This window comes from Gasterosteus aculeatus, chromosome 4 (genome assembly GCF_964276395.1).
Source record: "Gasterosteus aculeatus chromosome 4, fGasAcu3.hap1.1, whole genome shotgun sequence".
NCBI lineage: Eukaryota > Metazoa > Chordata > Actinopteri > Perciformes > Gasterosteidae > Gasterosteus > Gasterosteus aculeatus.
Genome location: NC_135691.1, coordinates 2,808,964 through 2,835,696, shown reverse-complemented (window position 1 = coordinate 2,835,696; position 26,733 = coordinate 2,808,964). Strand labels below are relative to the sequence as shown.

Below are 26,733 nucleotides of genomic sequence, written 5' to 3'. Positions count from 1 at the left end.
ATACATGAATGTATAAAAAGTGAGTTGAATTGAAGAAGCTTTCTTCCTCTTGCCATAACGTTCAATCTCTCGGCTGCTGAAATTTCCCTCATCTTCCTCCCTCTCCTCCTCAATCACACAGAGTCTGTGACAGAAGATACATTGATGCAGACAAGAACCCCAAAATGATATGAAACCATCTTTCATTCACTGCTAAGCGGTAACAACAGTTTAGAACTCGGCAGAGAACAGCTTCAATAATCTTCATGTTAGGAATTGTGCAATGCAGTTCTGTTTTACCTGAAGGTGCCACTGGTGAGCTGATCTTCTCGGACCGCCAGTTCATTCTGGATCTCGGTCACCTCAGCCTGCAGCATTGCATTCTGGTCCTGGCTTTGGATAACAAAGTCCTCCAGGTGCTTTGCCATGTCCAGCTCACGCTCGGTTACCTGCTCTATCCCCAGACGGAGTTCTGGTAGCTCCTGAGCGTGCTGGGATGTGAATGACATTAAATCAAATTCCAGTCCATTAGCTAAACCTACCTGTCACCAATTAACTTAAGCTGCATGTTTTTGGAGCTCAATATGGCACCGGGAAAACACACAAAATGTACACGTTCAGGGTGGCCCCACCACCCTGAACGTGTACATTTTATAATCTTACACTATACAACACTAGACAACTAGGATTGTATAGTCACACTTATAATCACATTATAAGTGAGTAGAATCAATATAATAACAGATGCTGACATGATGCCACATGATGCATGTGATCAAATCAAATTCAAGTCCTTTGCAATTACGGTTTATTGGCACACATAATGGTAAAGCATACATACCAGACATCAGATATGACACTGAACACCTCTGCTATATAATGTACAAATGGTGTCTAATAATACTAGGCTCAAACATATTTAGAAATGTGTTAGCTTCCTTACAAATGCACAAAATAAATACCCATAAGATCCAATTGTATAAAGACATATGTTGCTGTCTTCTTGAAAATGTTCAAACAAAAGTCCAACAAAAGAGATCAGGGATATATCATCAATTCAAGATTAAAGAATCGCACAAATAATGGGATGGCCAACTGTTTCTGTGGGATGGATGGGATTTAATCTCTGTGTGAAATTGTTCTCTTCTCATGTCACTCAATATTCAAGAGATATGATTTTGTAAGTGTTAACTTGGTGGCTTTGGTTCTGCACTAGCTAAAGAGGTCAGAAAACCAGTTCATCCGAACCACCCGACAGAAACCTGAACCTCCTGTACAAAACAGAACAGCTGCCATATTCAAACTGGTTTCAGTGGCTGATTTACAGTGGACAAAATAGATTCCACCTCTATTTACAGAGCTACAAACCTTATAACAGTGTTCCCAAACTGATGAACCCAAAAGGATAATCAGACCGATGTTTTATTTTCTTTACAAGTACATATATCAAACAAAATAAAAATCCTATAAAATCATGCAGGAAAAGGCTTTAGTATCAGTTTGGGAGTAGGTCGTTAAAGGGAGAGAAGTCCAATTTCCAAAGAGGGAAAAAAAGAAAGAATAAAAATCAACATTAATGCATCAATGCGTGTCGGCAAAGTTCACATACTGATCGGCGCAAAATTACAACGTGACTGCGAAGGATTCTGAGAGAAGCAAAATACCAATAGACCACGAACACAATCAAACTGGTTTGCATGAAATCACAATCTGTGACGGCCGCACTAATGTGGAAAAAACAATCCCGCGACACGGTTTCCCTCGTTTGAAACCAAGTCCATATCGGTAGAGGACTTTTATTCCCTCTTAAATGGAAATGGAAATAAACAGGAACAGCAGAAGCAAACCAACGGGCGACTGAGTTCCCAATAAAAACGCAGTTGCCTCAAACAACGTTTCATTTGTCTCCAACGCGGTTGGAATCTTCTATTGGCTGTTAAAAACAAAACAAAAAAAACACAGCTGAGCTCGTTATTTTGTTTGTCGTTTTCCTTCTTCGGCGTTTCTCCCCCGTGTCTTCGGTCAGCTGAAGTATTCCACAGGACGAGAGGTTTGTATCTGAGGGAGAAGCCCCCGCCTTGGGGTTCTTAAATGACAGTCGCATACGACTCGTGTGCAGCTGTGGGCTCTGATGCTCCCATTGTTCTCCCAGATGTTCACAGGGATCTGGAGGAGAGGAAATTACCCAGAATGCATTTGGCGCTGGACATGCCGGTGGTTAGTTTGCAGATTCTGACTCAGTTCAATGGTGTGAGGCGTAGAAGCACTGCCCTCAGGGGGTCATGGGGGGCGGCTAGGGGGATTGGGGGGAGGGGGGGGTTCGTAATCTGATGTTTTACTGCGAGGGCTGGGGCGCCGTGCTCTCGGCCTTGCTGTCCTGGGCGCCGGGCGGTTTGCTGCTCCAGGGGGCGCTGTTGCCGAGCGCCGGGGAGCCGTTGAAGTCGTCCTCGTCGTCCAGGCCGTTGGTGGCGTCGTACTGCGTGTTCTCAAGACGGGTGATCAGGCGCTCGTCCTCGTCCCCGAACTCGCCGCCCATCAGGGTCGGCTCGCCGACCACCATCACGTCCTGGAGTGGGCGGAGACACGGAGAGAGGGTTTGCATGTTTCTTTCTTTACTAAAAACACGTTCAGTTTGTCTTAACAGTTTTGTATTTTTAGATCTACTTTGTAGATATGTTTTTCACAAATATAATCAAATTTTACACAGGCAACCGTGACATGTTTTCAGTTTTGTGCAGGCCCGACCACGTTTAGCCTCAAGGAGACCTTAAAATGAATATGCTTAAGTGAGAAGTGAAGAAATTAATGCATATCTGTTTCATCTAATTCTGAGACCAAATCACCATCTGAATATCAAGCAAACGCACATGCAACACAAAAAGAAGGTACACGCATGTCCTCTGTCTGGTGGTGTGACACTACAACGAGGTCTAAATGTCAGTCAGGAGCGAATGTGTCTGCAGTGGCTCAAGTTTTTATGTGACACCCTATAAGCCCCTGCCACCACCCCCCCCCATGTGTGTTTGTGTCCAGTGTTTAAACCATGGTGATTCCAGTGAACCCGTCCCTAACGGTCGACCCTTCTCCAAGCACTCGCCGCAAATGAAACCTTCCGGCACAGAGATCGGTTCCACCACCCCCTCCTCCCCCCAGCACTCTGTACCCGCCCCCCCCCCAATCAATACTCATCATGTAAGACATGTTTCACAGAGATGGCCCTCACACAGCGGGTCAGAGGATGCGAAGGAGAGAGATTCAACCATCAATCATTATCTGGTGCTATTTCTGAGTCCTCGCACAGGGAAAGTTTGCTTTTTTATTTTATTGTTTCAGGTGCAAACTCAACAATTGCTCAATAAGCTCTGAATCATGCCTGTATTTATTTGTGTGTGTGTGTGTGAGACAATCTCATCTCCCTTTGACTGACTAAGCGTCTCGCTGCTGCCCCCCTCCCATAACCTGGGAAGAAGCTGTACAGTTAAATGGAGCGCACGCATCACCGGCCAAGTGTGCCAACGCGGTCGGAGAGATCTCCCGCTCTCCTCAGGCATCTCCTGCACAAATGGGAACAAACATGCAAATGACGCGCGTGCACACGCGCTGGCACACAGACCCAGATTCATGCACGATGACACACCTCAACTCGGGCCCTTTAATGTAGATTAACCCCCGGGTGAAGCTCACGCGTGAACCAGGGGTTTGTACAAGTAGACAAACACACAAGATGACTTCCAGCAAACACTGACGTAAACAGACAAACACAACTAGACAACTTAGAGGACTTCAACCCCTCCCCCCCTTTAGATGAAGAGCACAAAACGCAGTTTATTTATCGAAGCCATCCCCAAAGCCCCCCCAGCGACCACTTCTACACCCCACTATGCCTTAATCAGGCTAATTAATTTAGGTGAGCTTTTCAACTAAATGACAATATCCACACTGATTTGTCAATTTGCATAGCTAATTAAGTCATTAGCTAAAAACGTGCTGATTGCTAACAAGCCGTGCGCTCACCATCTGTTCCTGTGAGGAGGCCTGTCAACCTACCTCTGGCCAATTTTGGGCCAAAAAATAAATAAATCCCTCAGACGATAACAGCTGGTGGCTAGTCTGAGACTGGGGAGCGCTAATTGTGAGCTAATTAATACTGTCAACTCTCCTACTCATCAGCCGCTAAGAGTTAGCTTCAGCGCTAGCTAAGCGGCGACGCTTTGAATGGAGCGTCGCAGCGATTAACGCCTCCCTGCTCCCTCAATTCACTGAACTGTGTCATTAGCATTTTAATTCCTTTTTTTCAGGGATTAGCAGCGAGGAGCGAGGAGGACATATTGTATATGGTTTTCGTGCTTCCAACAAGTGTGAATTTGACGACGCGGCGGTAATGTGGTGACGACAAGGTGGTCAGTGGACAAAAACTGTCACACAAAGTGGCAAAAATCCAACCTTTAAATATAATATCAGGGATATTTTAAAGTATTTGTTTCTACTGAAGTTGTAAATCTAAAAGAATGCTCACAATTTTTTTTAAAGATAATTAAGCAGCACTTGAGCTAACGTTATTTACCCAATAGAGTCGATCTGTGTTTGGCATGAGTCCATATTACCAACAGCCCGCGTGTTGATGTTAATGAAGGTGCATGTCAACCGGTGCAACAATGAAGGTTCGTGGATGTTTCACACAGAAAAGTGCTTGTTCAAGATAATTATTACGCGAGACTCATTTGAGTCTCAATACATGCATAGAAAAAGAAAATTTATATTTCTTTCTCAAAAAGCTCAGGTAAATTCTTCTCAGCTCAGTGGAGAACTCATCTCCAATCTGCCAACCTTAGGACAGCACATTTCTGGTTTAATCTATAATATTTACTTCAAATACACTGACTGAGTGACAGCATGGCCCAATCCCAATGTCCCCACTAACCCTGACGTCACCTGGTGGGTGGTTAAGTGCGACAGTCTGTAAAGGCTTTAAATAGTGTGAAACTTAAAAATAAAAAACTTTAATCCTCAACATTTTAAGTATGTACATTTTAATACGGCAGTCTGAACACACATGTGCCGTCCTCTTTGTTTGTCTTATTTTTGCTCCATGCTTTCACTGGTTATCCCGTCTTTAACATCACATTGCAATGACTTGTGGGTAATTCCCTCGGGCAAAGTCAGCATTCGATAAGGGAAAAGGGTTCATAAAGGGCTCAAAATGTCCGCCAGAGAGCTCTCAAACACTCAACGACTTGACAATGGGACCGAACCAAACCCCCACGGAGTTAGCAGGAGCGTGTCTCAAAATCCGTAAAGGGGGAGATTGGGATTGGGATTGGGATTGGGATTGGGATTGGGATTGGGCCGAAGTCACTCGAGCTGCAGGAGGCCTTAAATAAATGCATAAATAAACCCTTAAATCAGGCCAATAGAGGTCAGTGTTGTGCATTCTATGAATACACCCCCCCCACACCCCTTCACATACACATCCCCCCCACCTTCCTCCCCCCCGCACCTTCTCCTCCTCTCCAGGCGCTGGTGCCCCCCCCCCTCCCTCCCCTCCCGGCCCCCCCTCCATGCGAGGGTCCACTCCTTATTGTCATTGGGCTCACGTAGGCTTGAGCTCAGCCACAAACGAACAACTTCTCAGACAAAGACGGCAGCCGCGCAACATATGTAACCAGCGTGTTACCGGCCACGCCGCCAGTCTGTGCGAGACGTGTGAGTGCACGCCACGACTGTGTGTGTGTGTGTGTGTGTGTGTGTGGAAGGTGGTGGAAGCAGAGGGCGTCGGTGATGGAGTAGAGCGTCGGAGGAAGGGGCTGAGGGGTGGAGAGAGGGCCGTGTACAGATATCGGTGATAATGAGAGCTGGCACAGAGCCAAACGGCCTTCTGGAGAGAAAACAATTGCACGCGCTGTGTGCGTCTGTTTGTGTGTGTTTGTGCGCGCGCGCGTGTGTTATGTACATCGTGAATGAGTGAGACGAGCTGTTTGTGTGAGTGACCCAAGAATAAAATACAATTAAGTACAGAGATGAACAACCTCGACCTGGTGGCAGAGAAACAACCCAGTGTTAAAAAGATTCTCCCAAACCGACAACATGCAATATTGCTTATAGCTACTAGAGCAGGAAAATCATTTTTATGGTTAAGGCCCTCGGTTTGAGTGTGTTCTGTATTAACGATGGAAACCCAGATCCTTCAAGCACCTGCAGCACCACAGTCTCTAATGTCTGCAGCAGTGGAAACAAACCGGCCGAATATCAAAGTCTTTTCTGTCGGGCCGATGCTGGCACACTAAAACACGCCTGGATTATTCAGCACCCTCCAAACATCCCATCCAGCAGAAATAATCAAATGAACACACACGCGCATTCCAGCCTGCAACCCTCTAACGCTGTTTGGTACCAGCACCGTTTTAGCTGGACTGTGATGACCTTTATTAAAACATTTTTTTTAAAAAGAAGAAAAAAAGGCAAACGGAGCAGAAAATCGGAGGCTGTGGTGTAAATACAATACAGTGTATAATGAGCAGCGTATGGAATAGGTAGGAAAACTCGAGTCTGTGCAGACAATCCGCTCACAGCAGCACCAAATCCTCCAGGGGAGCGCCAGACATGTTGTGCAACACTCAGCTGTTTAAGAGGCTGTTTAACCTCTAACTGTGTCAAGTGGGCTGTTACAGAAACAAGTAGCTGCAACGCAGCATGCAGAGTCAAACAAAAAGACGTTTTACTTCACCCGGTTTCTTCTGCTCAATGAAAAATGTGCTGCGACTGGATTTCGGGGAGTTACATAGTGCAATGCGGAGGTGAGAATTTCAGAATTACCGTAAAAACAAAAAAAAATGTGATGGTGAGAAGAAGCTAATAATATGATCCTAAAACAATTGAACTATTCTGCTTCCACTCTCACATACCTGCATGTTTTAGAAACCTTTCAACAGTGCTGCTTTTCTAAAACAACTTTACTTTCAACAACTAGAAGACATGTTTATTTGTGCACAAATCAGAACCTAAACTGTCTCGGACGATTAGCCATCAATATCCATCAGTTTGCGAATATTTTTGTCATCATTTTTTCAAAATGCAATTTTTGATTGTGATCTGAAATGTTGCATAATTGGTTTTATCCCCCAGCGCTGGGTTACTCTGTTCCGTTTCTATTCATCACATTTACGGGAACTATTAGAAATGTTCAATCTCTCTTGCGGTTACAATAATAGCACAGCTCAAAAACGTAACATCTGACCTCGTAGAGCCGATATATAGGCAGTTATTGGTTGTTACGCTTTAAAGATTGATCTAGAGCTCTAAACAACTCGTTTGAGATTTACAGATTTTTCACTTTGACCACCACACACACATCCATCAGAAGCTTTTCCCCAGGAGCTGCTGCTAAATGACCCTGAAAGAAAGTAGCTGCAGTGTAACTCCACGTGAAGCTTCTTCAGTATTCCCAAAGTCCGATTTTGTACTATTTATTCGGTGCTTTAAATAGAAACAACCTCTGTTACAGTGAAAGTCCTCCGGGCGGTTGTGAGTTCGGTGTCTTGGTCGAGGGCCTTTTCAACAGAGGTGGCTGAGGGAGGCTCACTTTCCACACCCACACTTCCCCACTTGGTTCATTCAAAGAAACCACAAAAAGACACAGAAAACAAAAATCTCCTGACTATCGGCACTCGATCTTTTTTTCGTTGAGAACTTGGAATGAAAGAGTTAGGAAAGTTAACGATGTGACACTACTGCCACTAAAGAGACACTTTCATTCACCTTCTTTACATACTGTTTATGCATTTAGCTGTTCTTGCACTTTTTGCTTTGATGATTTAATGTAATGTCATTTTTCTGTCTCCTTTTATGATGTTTCATGTATTCTCTCTTTGTCTTTGTGGCGACATGTTTTCACGCAAATCCCTCGAGCTTTCCTCGTCTCTGATTGGACTTTCTCTTCTACCCTCCCCGGTGTTTTCCTCTCTTGTGTGCAAATAAATTAAACCTAATAGCTGCAATGCCATCAGGAATACCACGTGCCCGTGTTGTAAACCTGCAAACATGCACGTAGAGTCGTAGAAAAAGAGGAGGCAAACCGAGTGGAGCTGATGCTTACAGGTACCTGACTGGAGAGGCTGAAGTTGGTGGCCGGGCTGCGCTTCTTGCTGGCGGTGGTGCCGGCGCTGTTGGCGCTGCTGGCCGAGTTCTTCCGTTTCCTCCTCTTGGTGGTCGTCTGTCGGGCGGGCTCAGCTTTGGCGCGACCAGCAGAGAGAAACAGAGGCAATGCCAAGAACATAATGCATACAGACGGAGACAAGGTGCGGGAAGGGGGGATGTGTGTGGAGTGTGTGTGTTTGATCATATGTGGAGACACACAGGCGTGCAGACAAAACTGTGCAAAATGCTCCTAAATAGAGCGACTAGTCGACACTGATCCATGCTTGGTTTGCTTCAGAGGTGGAAACGCCCCCCCAGGACATGCACTACCAAGAGAGAACCCATTCCGGTTTGATAAATGCTCCACAATGGACCCTGATGCTGAACGTAATGTACGTTTGTTGATGATTGGAACAGCATGGGCCCGATTGGAAGCGGCTCTGCTCAGGCAGAGAGAACACCCCTGTTCGGTTTACCGAACGTGCAAATATAGCGGGTTTCATTCGCCGAGCATGAGTGTGTTTATGTTCTAATCGTTGCGTTTAAGCCGGAGAATTATGTTGTCACGTGCATTAATCTGGCATGTGCAACTTGTGTTACAGGTGTTAGTGCTATTTCGAAACATGCAGATGGAGCTGCGCACCAAACATTGTGTTTCACGGCATTCCAGTGAGCAATTCAAACGCCACTTTGCTAAAAGACTCCAGACAGTGCAACAGAAAAGATACCTTTTTTGTGATTTGTGGGAAATATTTCCGTTTTGAAGTTCTGTGGGTGTCCAGCTGTAACCAGAACCACATTTCGTTCAGGAAGTTGGATCATCTCTTAAAGAGTTCAGACAGAATGAGACCAGAGATGACAACCGAGTAAAGGAAGAGGAACAATTCAACTTTCTATGCCGCGCAGATGCTACTTTACACCGCTGGGAAAAGTTGTTTCTGCCTTTTGAATTATGAGTTATAACTCCTGAGGGTGCAATTAAATCACAAGTGGAATCCTTACTATCAAAAAGATAGACTGTTAAATAGAGATATTGCTGTTTTTATTACTATATAAAATAATCAATGTTGAGCATAATTCATGAATAGAAGATTTAGCGACATTTGTTAGAAATCGTTCCTTTGAATTTCGAGGGGAACCAGAAAATGATGCTTTCATATTCAGTAACAATAACCAGCGACTCATGATACAAACAAACTGAAACTCTACATTAGAGGCAAAACAATAAGGGGACTTTTTTTTTCCTGACTTTGACAGACGTGAGTGTGAAAAAGCGTCCCTGTTGTCGGAGACAATCTTTTCTGTTATCCAAGTGGTTTCCTTCGATGCTGAACTGGTGACGCACTAAAATCTCTCCCATTTCCACCAAAAGGACTTATCAGAGCATAAATGCGCCTGTGGCTTCCTTCCTGGCAAAATCCCAACCAGTTTCCAAGCTGGAGAAGAATTGCAGGAAAGAGGGAATAGCACGCTCACACCAACGAGGGAAGAACGCCATCCCAGCTAAACCGCAAACTCCGGGCGAACTTCATGAGAAAATACAAAGGGAGGCGGAGGCCTTACTTCTGAGACAACATTACACAAAAAGAGCAACTTGTGGATCAAAAAACAGAAAACCAACCAACAACTGAGAGCAATGAAGCTGCATATTATATCAAAGTTAGTGTGTAACATGTTAAAGAGTACTCACTAAAGGGATAGTTTGGATTCTTTAAAGGCTCACCAGTAGTGTAACCAGTAGTATAGTAAAGTAAACGTAATTTAGACACCTGTAATCATGACACAACGTTGGCCTAATCTACGCTCCCTTCACAACCACCAGACTATGTTGAGAAAAGCAGTCATTTAATCTGGCGGAGCACTGGAGAGGCTGCTGTACCGCCGCCTCAACCTCTTCCTTTGGGGTTTTAAAGGGCTTGGTTTGAATCCACCAAAGTCACCCAATAACACAGATACTTTAACACTACCCCATTAAGCTTGTTTCTCATTAATCGCATATAGGATGTTAAACTGCAGCACCCATAGAGGTTTTCATATCAAGCTCTCCTTCCAAGGCCACAATTAATCATCAATACAAGAGCTTTTTTTTTTTTTTGTCTCTCCTCATACTTTATATTCATAAAATGCTTTCCATGTTTTTTTTCCCCCTTTCTTTGAAGACAAAGTCGACGCTGGGGAGCCGCTGGCCGAGGAGCTGGATCCACAAGTCTGATTGCAGCCGGCACTCTTAATTAGAGTTACACAGGTCTGAGTCAAAGGCTTTTTGACTGCTGTTGGTTTTTAAAGACATCTCGTCACGCCTCGCTAAGCATTGCTGTAATTTGCAGCCACTCCGATGTGTCCAAAAAAAAAAAAAAAACTCGGCTTAGTCTTTTTTTTTTTGTTCGGCTTAAGACTGCACAGCCAATTTAAGTCTGGTACTTTTCAGAAACCGCCCTTAAAACATCAATCATGGAGAGCTGAGAGGCCCGTTTGGATTGGCGAGGTGGAGATTCAAGGGGCAGCCCTGAATTTCGGTTAATTTCACATACCTGACAGGCAAAACACATTTAAAGGATTAAGATATATGATGGCCAATTTGGAAAAATAAATGATGCAATAAAAACATGAGAAAATGACTATTCCTGCAAAGTGAGTGATGGTACAGAATTAAGACCTATTATGCGATCAACGATCAACACTTAAAAATAGATCTGCAACATTTGAGAAGATCATTTCTGTCGTCATGATCCCGTTTTGGACATTTCATAAAAAAAGAGAACCAGAGAAGGAGGCGGTCGGTCGTTACCTGGGGGGGCGACCATCCTCTGCCATTTTTGGAACAGGCACGTCTTGAGACAGTCCCGGGGGCTGAGGTTGTAGGTCTTGTGCCTTGACATGAGCTCCTGCATGGGCTCCAGGATGACACACAACTGCTGGCACAACGGGAAGAACACACAGAGTTCAACTAAAGCACATTTATCGCATTTGGTTTTCTCCCTGTTCAAAGCAAAAACAACGCACGCAAACATTCAGATTGTTGCTCTGTTAATTAGCGGAGGCGTTCCCAACATGGATAGAACACGTTCATGCATCAAAACACACACACACACACACTTGACACAGAAGAGCCGCTTTTATTCCCTGAAAACTGTAAATCAGCTGTGAAACCCGCTGGGAGATGAACCAGTGTCATCTATTTAACGTCTAGATAATACCAGCCACGGCGTCTTTAGTCCTAACGTTTGATGGTGCAGCCGCAGCGCAGTCATTGGACGGTTATAATTCGGCCTTTATTTCTGGACCAATCACAGAGCGCCATTGAGATCAGATGCCTTTTTTCCACTAACCAGGAAAAAAATGTTTAGTTTGTCTCCCTGTCTTTTCTTCTGACTCCACCTGACTTTTCTTTTAACGTAGTCCAGCTCAGGAAGTGGTCATTGTCACGGCGAAAAGACGCCCACGTTAAACTGAACATATTGGAAAATAAAGGTCATTCGTTTGATGCAACAGAGGCTCGGCTGACCATGTGGTCGCTGTTAGTAATTCACAAGCCAAAGTGCGATGTAAGGTCAGAGATGACTGCAGCGAAAGGGTTTACTAACTTGCTCAAGGGCACCGGCCAGTCGTTAGCGAGAGAAAGGAGACCGTTAATCATTCGCTGCATGCTCACATGATCCCATCTGACCTTCGGCATCCCGCCACCCCAACGCTTCTAAAGCCAGATCTAATCAGCATGGCTGTCCCGTCTCCGGCCGCACTGTACGGCAACTCGGAGGTGAAAAGGGGAAACAAGGGCGGTTGTGGTGTACTGTATATATTACCTACTGCGATGTGTGTGGAGGCTTCTACACACATCCCCTCACAGCGCCATGGAGTCCCAGCAGATACGCTCCATCATCACCCCGGGTCGTGGGTTTCAAACTACGCATTCTCCTTACTCCAAATGACTCCATATAAACACGGCACTGCAGGAACACTGTGTTGGCACGGAAGTGTCTTGTTGCCGTGCGGCTGGAGGTAAAGTGAACATCCCTGCAGCAGACTAATCCCATGTTCTCCTCCGATAGGTCCCTCCTGACACAGTAATATCCCTCCACAGCTCGGCCAACAAGCCCTGGCTCTCAGCCCGAAAACAAGGGCTATTTTCAGGCTGAATAGTAGGAAGCCGGCAGCTCCGAAACGTAGAACGGCTTAAATACACTAGATATAGTGTGTGTGTGTGTGTGTGTGTGTGAGCCAAAGGCCTGGTGGAACCCCTCAACCAGGAAACAAGTCCGTCGCTTTGACGTCCTTCGATAACAGTCGAGGTAAATATGTTTTGAGTGTATTTAGTCATGCAAACTCATACGGGCAGTTACGACTTTGGTCCATGCTGCTCGTGCAACGCGTAGCGCGCACAGCTGGTTGTTGGGGTCGTCTGTGATTTGAGCTTCTCAGGCCTTCGAATAGTACCCGAGTGAAACAGTCTATTAATCAGAGAGGGGATATTGATTTGTTTTAAGAGCCACAAAGGGCCAGAAAGGTAGGGAACCACTGCTTTATCATACAATGACGAATCTGTCTTTCCTTTTGATGCTCTTTAAAACGCACAAGCTGGAAATGCAGATTTAACCAAATAAACACAATTTCTTTAAACTACTAGTGAAATAATACTAAAATGAAAGAAAACCTCAAAGTTTATATCCCTCATTGATGTTTTCCGTAGAATTTCAAATAAAACCGCATTGGTCTGTGGGAAATTCCTAATTTAGAGACACGCGAGGATATATGAGGAATATCTTTCGACCAACATTTAGAAAAAACAAACCAGTCTTCAGAAGCCATTCAAACACATCTATTTAAACACAAACGCAAATGCACACAAATGCACAATCCTTGTTTCCTTGAGTCACTTATGCACCGACCACCTGAAGCACGGAAAAAAGGAACAAACAGCAGCCGAATCTTTTAGTGAGTAATTACAGATACTTGAATGCTGTGTTGTCCCCCCTTCGGCCGCATTACAGTAGCTTTCTGCATAGAAAATCATTGTTAGAGGGAAACAAAAACAGCCACCCTGCTTCCTCTCCCTCGCCGGCTCTTTCTTCAGCTAATATAAGCAGCGCCTGATTCGCGCGCCATTTCACAATTATGAGTCTCAACAGGGAGCGTTCATTAATGTTATGCTAATTCTCTGCATCCAATTAATTCTCCTCTCTCCCGCTCGCTCTTGTTCTCCCATTTGGAAACCGTAGCTGTCAGTCAACTGTGGCGCCGAGAAACACAAACAAAACCCTGTGAAATAATCACTAATGTATTCAGCCGGCTTATACTTCCTATTTCCGTAAATTGCATTGCTGCGGTCAGGTGGAAAAGCATGTATGTGCCGAGAGTAAAGAAGAAATAAGTGCTTGTGTTTTTGCTGTTTTGATGCCGCGCACTTTGATATGAAGTCACAAAACGTGTCCAGCGCATAAATAAGAGCATACGCTTAAATCCAGTAAGAGAGAGAAGAAATATTTAAATTCACCAGATGACCTTAAATAAAGTAAAGAAATAATAAGGGAGTGTACAGATTTACAGCAGTGCGTGTAATGTCATCAACATTAGTTATGGTGAAACATGAATATTCAGTGTTATGAAGACGTCCTGTCTAGACACATCGCTATAAGAGAGTTACAGCAACATGAAAAACTTCCTTCAAAGATGGACACGAATTGTTCCTCTGTGTGCATTAAAGTGTGAGGAGACGAGAACAAAAACAAAAGCAGAATGACAATCATTGGCATTGTCAGACACACACACACACACACACACACATACACACACACACACACAGAGAGTCCTTACCCTGAGGTAGTTGAGGGTGAAGTTGGTCAAACCCATGCGGGTAATGTTTTTGGACAGTTGTTCCAGCACCTGAGGGTCTTGTGCCTGAAGTCCACAGCGGACGAAGGAACACGGACAGAAATATGAGAGACATATCTTTTATTTTTGTTACATTGTATATAACTGGTAACAAATAAACTAATTATCTACGTGCAACTGGGCTAATTGGCAATCATCAAATTATGCACATTCAACACATTCACACCCTCAAATCTTTCACGTTGTTGCCGTGAAGCCGAGTGGAATTATGGGAAGAATTTCAGGCCTTCGTTTCGCGCTGTGAGGCCAATTAATCAATATTATTTTGTCACACCATTTCAAATTACACGCATTTTCAATTCTGTATCTTTACTGGGATGATGCTGTTGTCTGATGTGTATGTAAGTAAGTGTGTATATGAATATATGCATGTGTGTATGCAGGAATGTACGTACACAGCATCTGGTCCGGCGGCAAAAATGACTTTGACAATGTTATGTCTTTAAAAAACGGCCCACAAATTAGCAATAATAGATTTTCTTCTGTATTGCTCTTTTGTTCCAGTGAAGCCTAAAAGAGCAGCACCTTGATGAGGTCTAGTCGGGTGACATACAGGATTAAGAACTGACCACCTGTCTTCATACATATCCCTTAAGGAGTAAATAATACATCTTAAATAAGACCAAAGCAGCTCTGACTGAAGGAGAAGAAGAAGACTTCTCAGTGAGCCTGTGGGCCAATCCAACAATGAGCAGTCAAATCATAAAGAAGCTGAAGGTATTGACAGAGCAAAACACCCAGACTGAGCAGGAGCCTCATGAAAAATGCATTAATCCATCTGCAGTCGCATCTCAGCGCGGAGAAAGTGAAGAGGGGAGCGGAGAGAGAGAGAGAGTTCCTCCGTGACGCAGAAGTGCATTAGCGTGCACTATTTGAATCTGGACCACTTCACTCATCAAGCACAATTAGTCCCAAGTGCAGGAGCGCGTGGAGCGACCCGGGTTAAAGGGCCCGGCGCGTCCGCCGCACGCCGGGGTCAAGAGGTCAAAGGCAGACGAGCAACTGGGAAGCAACTGGAGGAAAACACATCCTGAATTGAAGAAGGTCCGAAACGCAGCATTAAGTCACAAGAGGCTGCTCAGCTGAATCAATACATTTTACGTTCAGTTTTATGGTCGTCTTTACTTCAGGAAATGGGGTTTATATTGTTCTCTTTAGTCTTCATTTATTCACATAGAGAGAGAACACTACAATCTGACTTCTTCTTCCAAACAGACTTACTATTTACCAACCATAAGGATCCATTGTAAAAACAACAATGCAGGACATTTGACGCTCACGTCTTGATGTGCGTGTGAGGGCGTGCAGACTGTGTGCGTGTGGGATGGAGGTGCGTGGAGCAGATGTTTGCGAGGGGACACGTCCGCCGTGTTTTATCCATGTGGGCTTCTTTATTGTCCTGGTTTATTTACACGCCACTCCAGCAAAGAGATGAACCCTTTTGCAGCGTTGTTAAGTGAATACTCTAGAACTGTACTTCAGTAGTCTTTAGAGCGACAACACTGGACTATGAATGAATGATTCGTTTGGATGCACGATCATGATTTGCTACATTAAAACTACATTTTAAATTCAGTCAAAATCTAATATTTGATTCTAAAGCTCCTGAGATTCTACTTCAGTTGGAGAAACTCTTTCCATCACTGAGTACAGACCTGCAGCATCAATCATACTAAAATCAAACACCGGCTGTTTCTTTCTAAAACTTCTGAAGACCAAAATAAGAAATAAACTTTATTACAGTTCCTCTGGTGCAACCGTAGTCGAGATCTCATCAAAAACGAGGCCTTCCACAGCGTCTACATCTGAACTCTGCAGCTTCTCCTGCTCTGACTCCCATGCGTCCGGATCCGCTTTCATTAGTCGAGGCAGCGATCAAAAGGCTGAGCTCACGCTCGCGCACAAATCAGCAAAGAGCTGCACGGGACCCGCACGCCTCCCCCCCCCCCCCCCACCGACACCCCACCCACCCCCACAACATCCCACTCTCCAGGAATTAGTGTGAATACCCAGAGGGGCCAATTTATTGGCGAGGGAAAATTCACAAGAAGGTTTCTGCCAAAGAAAGAAGCTGCCTATAAAGACGAAGCTGCCTTTTATACACACACCTTTAGGTCCATGGGGGTAAGTGGAAAATACTTGGAGTGATTATCTTTTATTCATCGATCAAATGGGAGGAAGTGCAGGTGTGGGAACTGTATCGCATATTCCTCCTGGAAGGGAAAACCAACGTAAGAGGACCGTAAGCTACTATAAGCTCCCTCAGCTGGAGGCGGGTATTTTCATCCATGCTGTAAAAACAGAAAACTGACACAAAGGAAGAAAGTTCGATCTTTTGATGAATCTCCGAATAAATCTCATTTATTAGGCAGGGAACTGTGCTGCCGGTTTTAGGAAATCCGACTTTAAGTTGGTAATTTCTCTTCGCTCACCGGCAGTTTTTCCGGATGTTCTTTTAAGTTGAAAGCTGTGAATATGAGGAAGGAGACAGCTGGTCCGATTATCGCGGTCAAACTAGATTTCTTTTATAAATAAAAAATAACTAAAATCAGAGAATAAACAAATGAACGTTGGCTCATTCAAATTGATGAATTGTTTGAAGTGACTTCATCATCTTCTTAAATCCAGCTTACGATGTTCGTTGTGTGCTGTTTGTGTTGTGGTATGAAGGTGTTTCTGAAATCCCGCCCTGTTGACGGGAATGGAGTGGACAAAATAATAGCAGCACCTGTCACCGTGTTGGAATTGGACTTCCTTGAGGCGGAAATGTCAGGATATTTAAGAAGCAGCTTTCAGTCGGGAATCATTTGAAAACAGAAGATCTTCTGTGAGCTTCACGGCTCAATGTGTGTTTCATTTACTGGAATCAAGCAGATTATTTGTTCGTCCATGTTACTTTTTTCTTCCCTCTTTCCCTTTTTTAAAATTTTTGTTTGATCCTCGGTGGCCTTTGATGTCTGCAAAATAAATTGGTCTGCAAAAATCCCTCCAAACTGCTTTGTTGGCGTTTAAATATCACGAGTAGGTACTAAACGGTGTCTTGGCTGTATGCACAGTGCCTTTTTAAAAATAGTGATGTCACACTCACGTGCATGGCCAGGATGCTGCGAGGGATGAGCTCCCGGTACTGCCGGATGGTAAAGTGCCAAGTCTTGATCCTCATCAGATCATCGAAGGCAAACTCCAGTATCAAACGCCCCTCCGTGCAGACCTGGACAAAGAGTCACATGGTTAGTGCTGCTTCACATTTCTCCTCACCTGGACGCGCTTCCAGGAATCTCTAACCGCCGCCCGGCGTCCTCGGCTCATTTTACACAGAAAACAACAGAAACAGAAAAAAAAATAATCTGTGTTTATTGGCCAGACGTGATTTTGGAATCCCTGGAAGGGTTTAGTCGCCGTTTTGGAAATTGTTCAAGGACTTTGTAGAACGAAGCGAGTTATTTTGCTCGCTTCCCTCATTCGGAGCATCTGTCCTTGGGCCTCTCAACCATCCTGCTATTTCTAAAATGTGAAAATAAATGTAATCTGGAGAGGGGTGTGTTTACACCAGAGACAAAAGAACTTCGGGTCAGAGAGAGTCGCCAATTAGGAGGAGATAGAGAGAGAGGGAGAGGAAGAGGGAGACGGATGAGGAAGAAAAAAAAAACATTTTTTTGCCCCTTTAGCTGAATTCAGCGCTTGCCGGGGCCTTTGCGCTTCTCCCATTTTTCGTTGCTGTGACAACGAGGAGAGAGGAGAGAGACAGACAGAGGGAAGGGGGGGGGGGGGGGGGGAATCAGCTGATTAGTTGGCATGGCAACGGCAAAGATGTAATCCCACCAGACACACTCTAATCAATGCCCCGAGCGCAGATGGTCTCCTGAGGATCAGCAAGAAAGAGGCTAGCGGCCATATCGCCCCCCCCCCCCCCCAACACACACACACACACACACACACACACACACACACACTGCAACACGACCCCCCCCCCCCCCCACACCAATCCAGCTTCCTACCTTACTGGCCACATGCTACAGCACTAAATCCAACACACACACACACACAGACACACAAATATAAATAGACTGACTGACTGCCCCGACAAAAATACACAGCTGCTTCTCTCGACAGTAAAATGTGGAAACCGTATGATGTGCAATGGTGCGTTTCCAGAGTTATTGAACTGACTGAGATTCCAATAAATTCCATATAGAGACAGTTTTGCTCCTTTATGTGACAACATGCATGGATATGTAGAAATACCGGATTAGAACAATTGAAGAATGACAGGAACTTTTGAGAGACATTTACTGCACTTTTATTTTCACCTGAACTGTTATTAAATATCTCTATTACTGCCATCACTATGGGAAAAGACTACAAATATACCCTGTACATTCATTATGCAGCTTTTATAAACATCTAACAATGGTTTATGTTTAAACTATTCATCATTATATTAAATATAATGCTAGAGCCTTATTCTATTGTTGTATAGTGCGTCTATATACAACATGATATACATTCATATAGATATACCGTATACATATAGATTGAGGAATGAGGGAAACATATGTATAGATATATTACTCCCAAAGACAACTAAAAATTACTTTATTTGGGTTGAAAGGGTTGATAATGTATAGTATATCATTTTATATTTAGACCTTCAGTATTCCTTCGTGCCACATGAGGGAGCCTGCATGTTCTATTGTTCTGATAATTAAAGCATATTTCATTTGAAAATCTGGCAAACCTTCTGTTGGTTTCACTGATGAGGGCAAACAATAGCATTGCTCACTCTGTCTTAAAGTCATTTATCAAAACTAAATATCTAATATACGGTTCTTCTTTATACACCTTTTTGGACACTTTCATTGTCTGTGTGCCGCGACTCAATTCAGGTCCTCCATGCAAACACATCTGGAATGGGCGTGGAAAACGTACGTGTGGATTAGACTAAAGCAGCGCTCAAAAATAATCCGTGTTGTTTAATGGGCACTGAAAATACTCTTTATCTTCATTTTTTTTATTCTTTTAACAGAAAATTGTCCAGCAGCTGACTTCAGAGTTCAGAGTGAAAGGAAGGAAGCAACATGACCTGTTACGCCCCCAAAATGCAAATAATGCTGTTAACTGAAAACCATGGATCTCTAAATATTATGGAATAAAAAACCTTAAAGTCTAATATGGTAATCATTTTGCAAAATGAAAAAAGATTGGGGAGTAGAAACAACAGATGTTATTTGTACATTCTAAACATGTATATGCACAGCATCGAAGTTCTGACTCCAAAATGATCCACCTAAAGAAAGATAAGAAGGAAGGTTGTTAATTAATCCAATAGAACTCAAACTGCTGAAAAAAAGAGGGTGTTTTTCCTTTTCCTTCTTTTGAAATAAAAAGCATCATTACGTGTGTGGATGAGTTTTCGCGCCCTTTGGGAAACCTATTAAAAGACAAAAGATTTATGAGGAAATGAACCCTTCTTTACATCGCTCCTGAAAGCGGAATCCTTCCCGTCGCGTCCGGCGGGGCGCCGCTGTCTTCTGATGCTCTCAGGTGCTCCAGCGAGGCAACGCTGCACTATTGATTTGTTTCTCCATGGTGCCAACCGGATCTTCAGCATCGCCCCCCTTTCCTTCCCTCCACGAGCTCTCGTCTTCTCTGCGACCGATAAATGAATTGGCTAACCGGGTAAATCGGAAACAAAAATGAAAAATGGCCTCATTGCAAAGTCCAATAAACGGCGTCCCAGTAGCAAAGACGCATTAAACAAGGAATCCACAGACTCCACACACTGAGAGAGGACTGGTTCGGATCTAACATTTCTCTTCTTTAAATTAAAAAGAGGTCCATTAAATGGTGCGGCCCCTCACTGAGAGCCTGCATTGATTCAGGAGCGGGGTCGTAAATCTTCCACACAACGGGTTCAGGGTTTCTCCAAAAAGAATAACAGCGACGTCCCGCTGCTGAGGCGCTGTTCAATACTGTACCCGTACGTGACAATCAATTAACAGCAGAGGAGCTAAAGGTCATTAAATTGATTATTATGAGCACTCACGACTGCTTCTGATGAATATAAATAGGATCAAAGTTGACTAAATATGCTCAATTGTGTCAGCGGGCTGCCGACAGGCTTTATTATCGTACACCTCCACGGTGTCAGTAAGAGTTTAGAGTTAGAGATTATAGCATTAAATGTTATTTATAGTTAATGCATATTTAATCAAAGTGCGTTGCTGTGAATACTTTGGGTTCACAGCTATTTGATTAATCGATTAGCCCGATATATTTCACCCCTATGAATAGAATAGAAAAATGTGGTGCTGGTTTGATTGCAGAATTGATTGAAAGACCTTAGTTCTGTTTCTCTCTCCCAATATTTCCTGAATGTCTCTAATGTCTTCTGTCAGCAGTGGTCAAAATGTTAAAAAATATAAAGTATATAATGTTTAGCCCACTGTTAGAGAAAATAAACAAAGGGGTGAACTTCTGCACACGTTCTTTACAAACTGTACGGAACAGAAGCTGCCTAATAATCCAATATATTCATCGGGGAAGGAGATACGTTTCAGGTAAAAAACAGGGACACGGAAATCCAAATGAACTGAGACTGATCAAAGAAAGACGAGAGCTTCCTCATAACACTGTGATGAAGGTACTAATATCCAGCTGCACTGCTCTTACAGACATACAGGTGGTCATGGTAACTCTTAGTACGCTCTCGCTTCTGATCCTATTTTTATTCTATCAAATGAATGCCCTCACTGGCACAGGAGGGGGCCGCATCGGCTCTATTGCTTCGATGATATCCCCAACCTTCCCTCCCACTGGCGTCTGTGGATGGTGGTTCTACCTGATGGTGGTTCTCATTGATGGTGGTTCTATCTGATGGTGGTTCTCTCTGATGGTGGTTCTATCTGATGGTTGTTCTCATTGATGGTGGTTCTATCTGATGGTGGTTCTCTCTGATGGTGGTTCTCTCTGATTGTGGTGGTGGTTCTCTCTGATGGTGGTTCTCTCTGATGGTGGTTCTCACTGATGGTGGTTCTATCTGATGGTGGTTCTCTCTGATGGTGGTTCTCTCTGATTGTGGTGGTGGTTCTATCTGATGGTGGTTCTCTCTGATGGTGGTTCTATCTGATGGTGGTTCTGTCCATCCTGGGAGAGGGATCCCTTCTTTTCTTCCCTTTTTCAGGGGTTTCATTTTTTGGGGAGTTTTTCCTGTGCTGATGGAGGGTTTCGGGACGGAGGATGTGTACAGACTGTGAAGCCCTCTGAGGAAAATTTGTAATTTGCGATTTTGGGGTATAAAAAATAAAATAAAATAAATTGAATTGAACCGCCCCCCCCACCCTCCTCCTCCCCCCTCCCCCCTCCCTCCTCTCCCCCCTGACATCACACAGTTGATAACACATCCCCTTGTCAATTTCTCCACTCAGAGAATTAAATTCACTAGAGCTGAGATCACCGTGTCACGAACTGGCCTTTCGCTCTTTGCTCGTCCCCCCACCAGCGTGAAGCAGCCCGCCGGGGAAAGCAAAGCCTGCTGGGTAGTGAACAGAGGCGCTGGGATGCCGGGGGCCGCCGGGAGGTGGGGGGGCTTTTTGGTCAAATTGGCACCCCGTGTCAACTTGTCAACACCTTGCCGCCCACCCACAGCACCGCCCACAGCACCGCCCACTCACACCCGCCCCGCTAACTCCGCCCACTAGTGCAGGTGAGCAGCGACGTGCCGATAATAAATAGTTGCCTATTTGCATCAATATATCTCACCTACAGTCTATTGCTTTTTTATTGTTGTTGTTGTTGCAGTGAAAAAAAAGCGGTTCAAAAGGCTTTGTGCCTTTAGGAGAATTCTGGTTCAATGAACCTCCAGCATATTTTTTCCATAGGTGTGGCAATCATTTCTATTGGTGACGATAACGGAAACACGGCGATATCATAATATGATGTCACTGCAATTAAGTCCAGAAGACAATCAGTTGGGAATTTGGAAAAAAATCCATAGCAAGGAGGGCTCATATATTGAAACTACCCATGTGGGTAAAACCACCTTATGAGTGGTTATAAGTCGCTCTGCACAGGACACGGCGACAATGAGGAGACGGTGCCAACGTCACGAAATGAATGACGATATTGTACGATTTTCATTGACTAAGATGTTTAGAAGCTGAGCCTTGACTTGATGAGAAAATGCTGACGAAAAAAGTAAGCTAAAAAAAAAAGAAAGAGGGTCAAGTTACTGAATGCCGTACAATATGCTGACATGATACTATTTGATGATTCTCCAGCAGGTTTTGACCAAATGAGGCATGTTGGTTCTGTTCTGTAGGTTCATCCTGCATGTTGGAGGATCTCACATTACATTAAAGTCTTTATTCCGCCTGCATTTTGCCCTCGACCTTTATGTCGTATGTTCTCTTAATGCAAAATAAGTATAGTATCTCTTGATCAGATCAAATCAAATCTTAACTTGAAGAATAAAGTATCGTCATCACCGACAGGAATGACGGTCAAAACCACCAGAAATAAAGACAGGAATTGAGAATTGAGTTCTTTTCTCAAAAATGGCCATGCCAATAAAACCAAGTCCAAAATTGAAATTTTACAGAGAGAGAGAAAGGAGGGAGGGAGAGAGAGAGAGAGAGAGAGAGAGGAGCAGAGCAAGAGACGGATAGAGCGAGAAAGAGAGAGAGAGAGAGAGTGGGAGAGCAAGAGAGCGAGATGGGAGCTGGGGATGATTTCTCTAGGGATGAAGGATGTGAGTGAGTGTGTGTGTGTGTGTGTGTGTGTGTGTGTAGAGGGTGTGGGGGGGGGGGGAGGGGGGGAGGGGGGAGGGGGGGAGGGGGGATGAGAGAGCGGTGGAGTAGCGAGAGCGAGCGAGGAGGGAATGAGCGAGTCAGGAAGGGGGATGAGAGAAAAGAGAGCGGGGGGGGGGGGGTGCCGGGGAGATGCGGTGGAGGAGGGCGATGGGAGGGAGGGAGGGAGGGAGGTGGGGGGGGGGAGAAAAGCGAGGTGAGGCAGAGCTGATTGAGATTCGGGCCTCCAGAGCTGCAGGCTCCTGCTGCTGGGAGCTCTGGGAGAACACGCTCACTTATTGGAATTCTTTTTTTCTTCTAATGAATTAATTCTTCTCATCCAATTTAGGTGAAGATGAAAAGAGAGCAGCGCTGCGAGCGTCAAATTTAGCTTTTTGTTGACCGGGGCCTGAGCCGCTCTGTTCCCGTTCGGTTAATATCGGACACTTGTAATATATTAGTTTTTTTTTTTTTTTTTCTTTTGGGGAGCCTTGTTTACAAAAAGCAAACAACAGCAACATAAAAGACATTTCCTGTGCATGTTATTGGGGATGTTTCATAACCATTTACTGATATGATAAGACAAAGAAAACTACCCCTCCTGACACACACACACACACACACACACACACACGCACACAACCACCACATGAATACAACCCCCCCCCACATTTACATAAAACTGATACCACCAACCCATTGTTCACAAACCCATATGCATGCAGCCAAGCAAGTCACACATACACATTATACTGAGGTAAACATCTGTCTCATGCAAAATTATTGTAGAATTTCACTTCTGTTAAATAAAGGTCCTCCTCTGCAATAATCAAAAACGTCTCCCGGGTGAAATGTTTCTACTGGGTCAAAGTCTTGCTTTAAAAAACGAGTATGTAGGCTGATGGTTTATAAGCTCGTTGTGAGGATCTTGTTCATTCACACAAATGTCAAACCAAAGCAACACCAAAGAGGATATTTAATCATTTGAACACTTGATCAAATTTCCCAGTCATTGAACATTATTATAAGCTTTGGTATAATAAGACTTTTATTTGTCTGTGTTTTGTGTATTTTTAATTTAGTCTGAAGTATAACCATTGTGCAAATGCGTTTATGTGACAAATAAAGGAATCAGTCAATACGTCATTATCAGACTTTTCTAAGCTCTCACATATCGACAAAAGCTTCAAATAACTTGCAGGGTTCAGCGTTGAGTTTGAACCCTTTACTGCTTAAATCAAATCTAAACGCAGCCTTATAACTATTTAGAAAACGACAAATCCATTAAAGGTGAAAACAGCTCCTTCTCATATTGAATCAGATTCCCAGTCAATTAAAAAACAAGAGTGAAAAGGGCCAATCGCTGCCAATGTGTCAATAAAACGACCACCAAATTCTTACATCAGGTTCATTTTAATTAAAAACTACTGAAATAATCAGACTTCTCTGCAGAAAATTATTATTTAGATCTCAATAAAAGACAAAAGTAGTTGCAAGATTTGTCTTTTTACTGCTGTATTTTAAAATTAACTTCTTTAACTTTCAGTCGTTCGCAGGTCAGCCAAAAATTCCAATTTATTTTTAGCGGCGGGGACCATCGCGCCTCAGGGTTCACGGTTCACGGAGGCCCTTCTGCTGCCGGGCCGCTGACGAGGTACCCGGGTTCCGCTCAGGCAGCCAGCAGCAGAACACCAAGAGTCCGAGCGCAGGTACGTTCACTCCGGCTCACGGGGGGATCCTCCTCCCCCCAAAGACAAAAGCACGGGAGCTCAGCTCGCGTGCTTTCACTACACCACGGTGTCAGGTTTGGATTATCTCACCTGTGCAATCTGTGTCCCCCCCCCCCCCCTCCAGCTTCACTCATCCTGCAGAATAAACCGCACTCCTCAAAGATCTTATTCAAGCCGCCTTAGCTTTTCCTTTTTCCTTTCCCGAGGGCTTAAGACTGTGCCGACGTCTTTAACTCGAGGAGTGCTGCCTCCGGGTTTTTATTTTGGGGGGGGTCTGGTGGAAAGGCCGAAATGCTGATAAGCAAAGAGGGTGAATATGACGACGCGTGACAATTTCCCCCCATTAAATCTGAGCCCCGATAGCTGCACATGTTTGGTCGTAGGAAAATAAAGGTAGGGTGGATTTTTGCAGGAACAGTTGTGAGTGTGAAAGCATTTTATATGGAGGGATCCGTTCACATTTGCTCAAATCTACCCGGTAACAAGAGTCACGATGCTGTGGTTGTGAATCTACTCTTTAACACAAGATATGCTGCACAACGTCCTAATTAGTAGATAGTTGGTTGATTTTTTTGTTGAACACAATTCGAACCTCAAATCAGACTCTCAAATATTTGGGGGATTACGATGACTTTTGATGTGAGGAACACTACAGAATGCGCTCAGAATCATAATATTAGAAGTACACAGTTAAACAGTGTATTTTACGGTAAGTTACTCTTTATCTTATCAATGCATTGCTTGCTTATGATCAACACAGGTTACGCTGGGTCATTTAACATGGGGAGGGGGGCTCGGGGTCAGGCGTTACCTTGGTAAACATTGGCTTCCCGTGCTGGGTGACCATGGTGCACTGATCGCAGTCCAGGGTGATGCAGGAGTTGTGGAAGGACTCCTTGGAGTGCTTGAGGATGTAGTGGAGCTCGCTGACCCCCCCCTCGAACACCGTGCTGAAATAACGGGGATCAACGTCCGGCCGATCGCTGCGAGGAGACAAAAGAGCAGAGCACAGAGATGCTGAATGCATGAGAGGGGGAGCGGGGGGGCAGACGTACAGATTTCCTAAAATATAAAAACGTTTATGTGTGTAAAACAGATGCTTGATGAGGACATCTGCTGCAGAGTCATTAATCAAGGCTGAGATTTTATTGGCTGTCAAAAGCTCCTTAGAGGCAGAAAATGATCAGATCTTCAAATTAGACATTTGACAATGAATGTGTTCTACTCGTCCTATTAGACCCTTTTTCTATCGTGCAAAATCATTGGAGGAACCCGGGGAAGCAGCACCGAGTCTGCTGTCTATTGATCGGACCTCTGGACTCATTACAGCTGGTCGCTGGTGATACCGCCAACGTCATCTTCATTTGTATTCTTCCCCTCGTCCGCTCTCATTAACAGCGGAGGAGCCCTTTAATGGACTGAACGATAAGTAGATAACAATAGGCACAAATCATTTTGAGCACTGCTGTAGAAATCATTAGAAATCTGAATGAACTCACAGCTAAACACACGCTGTCGAGCCGCCCTGCTGACCGCGCTAAATTTTGGAATCGAGATTCCCGAAGCAACAAGGCGAGCTGTGGATTTGCTATTCGATTTGCGTGAAACCTTTTCGAACAGCGCTTCAGGAAACCTCATAAAGAAACGGCAAAATCCTTCATCCCAAGTATGATTTTCCCCTGAAACAAGTCAAATGAATCTCACCACGATCCAACACGTCTGAAGATTAAAACTCTTCTTGAAACTAACGAGACGAAGAGTTTGGGCCTCTCCATCCACGTGTTCTATGAGACGACTTCACGACTTCACTTCATGTAACGTAACTCTCCCGTTTAAACAAATACAAGTATTTCCAGAATACTTTTTCAGAATCATATGATCCCACAACTCAGTTTAGTATTCAACTGAATTATAAAGATGGACGCCTTGTGCGGTGTGAACTTTTGCAGAAGCCAAGAGACAATGAACGGGGGGGGGGGGGGTGGGGGCCCTCGGGCCTCGTCTGGTTTCTATCTCCTGTGCTAGCTGGCTTCAAGGAATAGGGATAGATGATACGCACAGAGAGAGGGGCTTGCTTTCCCCGTTGCATTACGGAGGCACTGCAATACCTGGATGCATCTTACAGTATGAAATCGTGTCCTGAAACGCCTTCCCTCCTAAGCTTTCTACTTTCAATCAGGAAAATATAGCACGCTGTTTTCACAGAGGAGCTTCCC

The 26,733-nt window shown here is 44.3% G+C and overlaps 1 protein-coding gene across 1 annotated transcript in view; it reads right to left on the bottom strand.

The window, feature by feature from the left end:
* Nucleotides 1-770: 770 nt before the first annotated feature.
* ldb2a (LIM domain binding 2a) overlaps nucleotides 771-26,733 on the bottom strand; it is a 57,602-nt gene continuing 31,639 nt past the window's right edge. Inside the window, 8 exon segments of the mRNA XM_078101872.1 lie at nucleotides 771-2,545; nucleotides 8,078-8,205; nucleotides 8,841-8,894; nucleotides 10,901-11,024; nucleotides 13,924-14,007; nucleotides 17,090-17,212; nucleotides 25,329-25,483; nucleotides 25,486-25,500. Of these exon segments, the coding sequence (XP_077957998.1) occupies nucleotides 2,315-2,545; nucleotides 8,078-8,205; nucleotides 8,841-8,894; nucleotides 10,901-11,024; nucleotides 13,924-14,007; nucleotides 17,090-17,212; nucleotides 25,329-25,483; nucleotides 25,486-25,500 (914 nt within the window). The 3' untranslated portion in view covers nucleotides 771-2,314.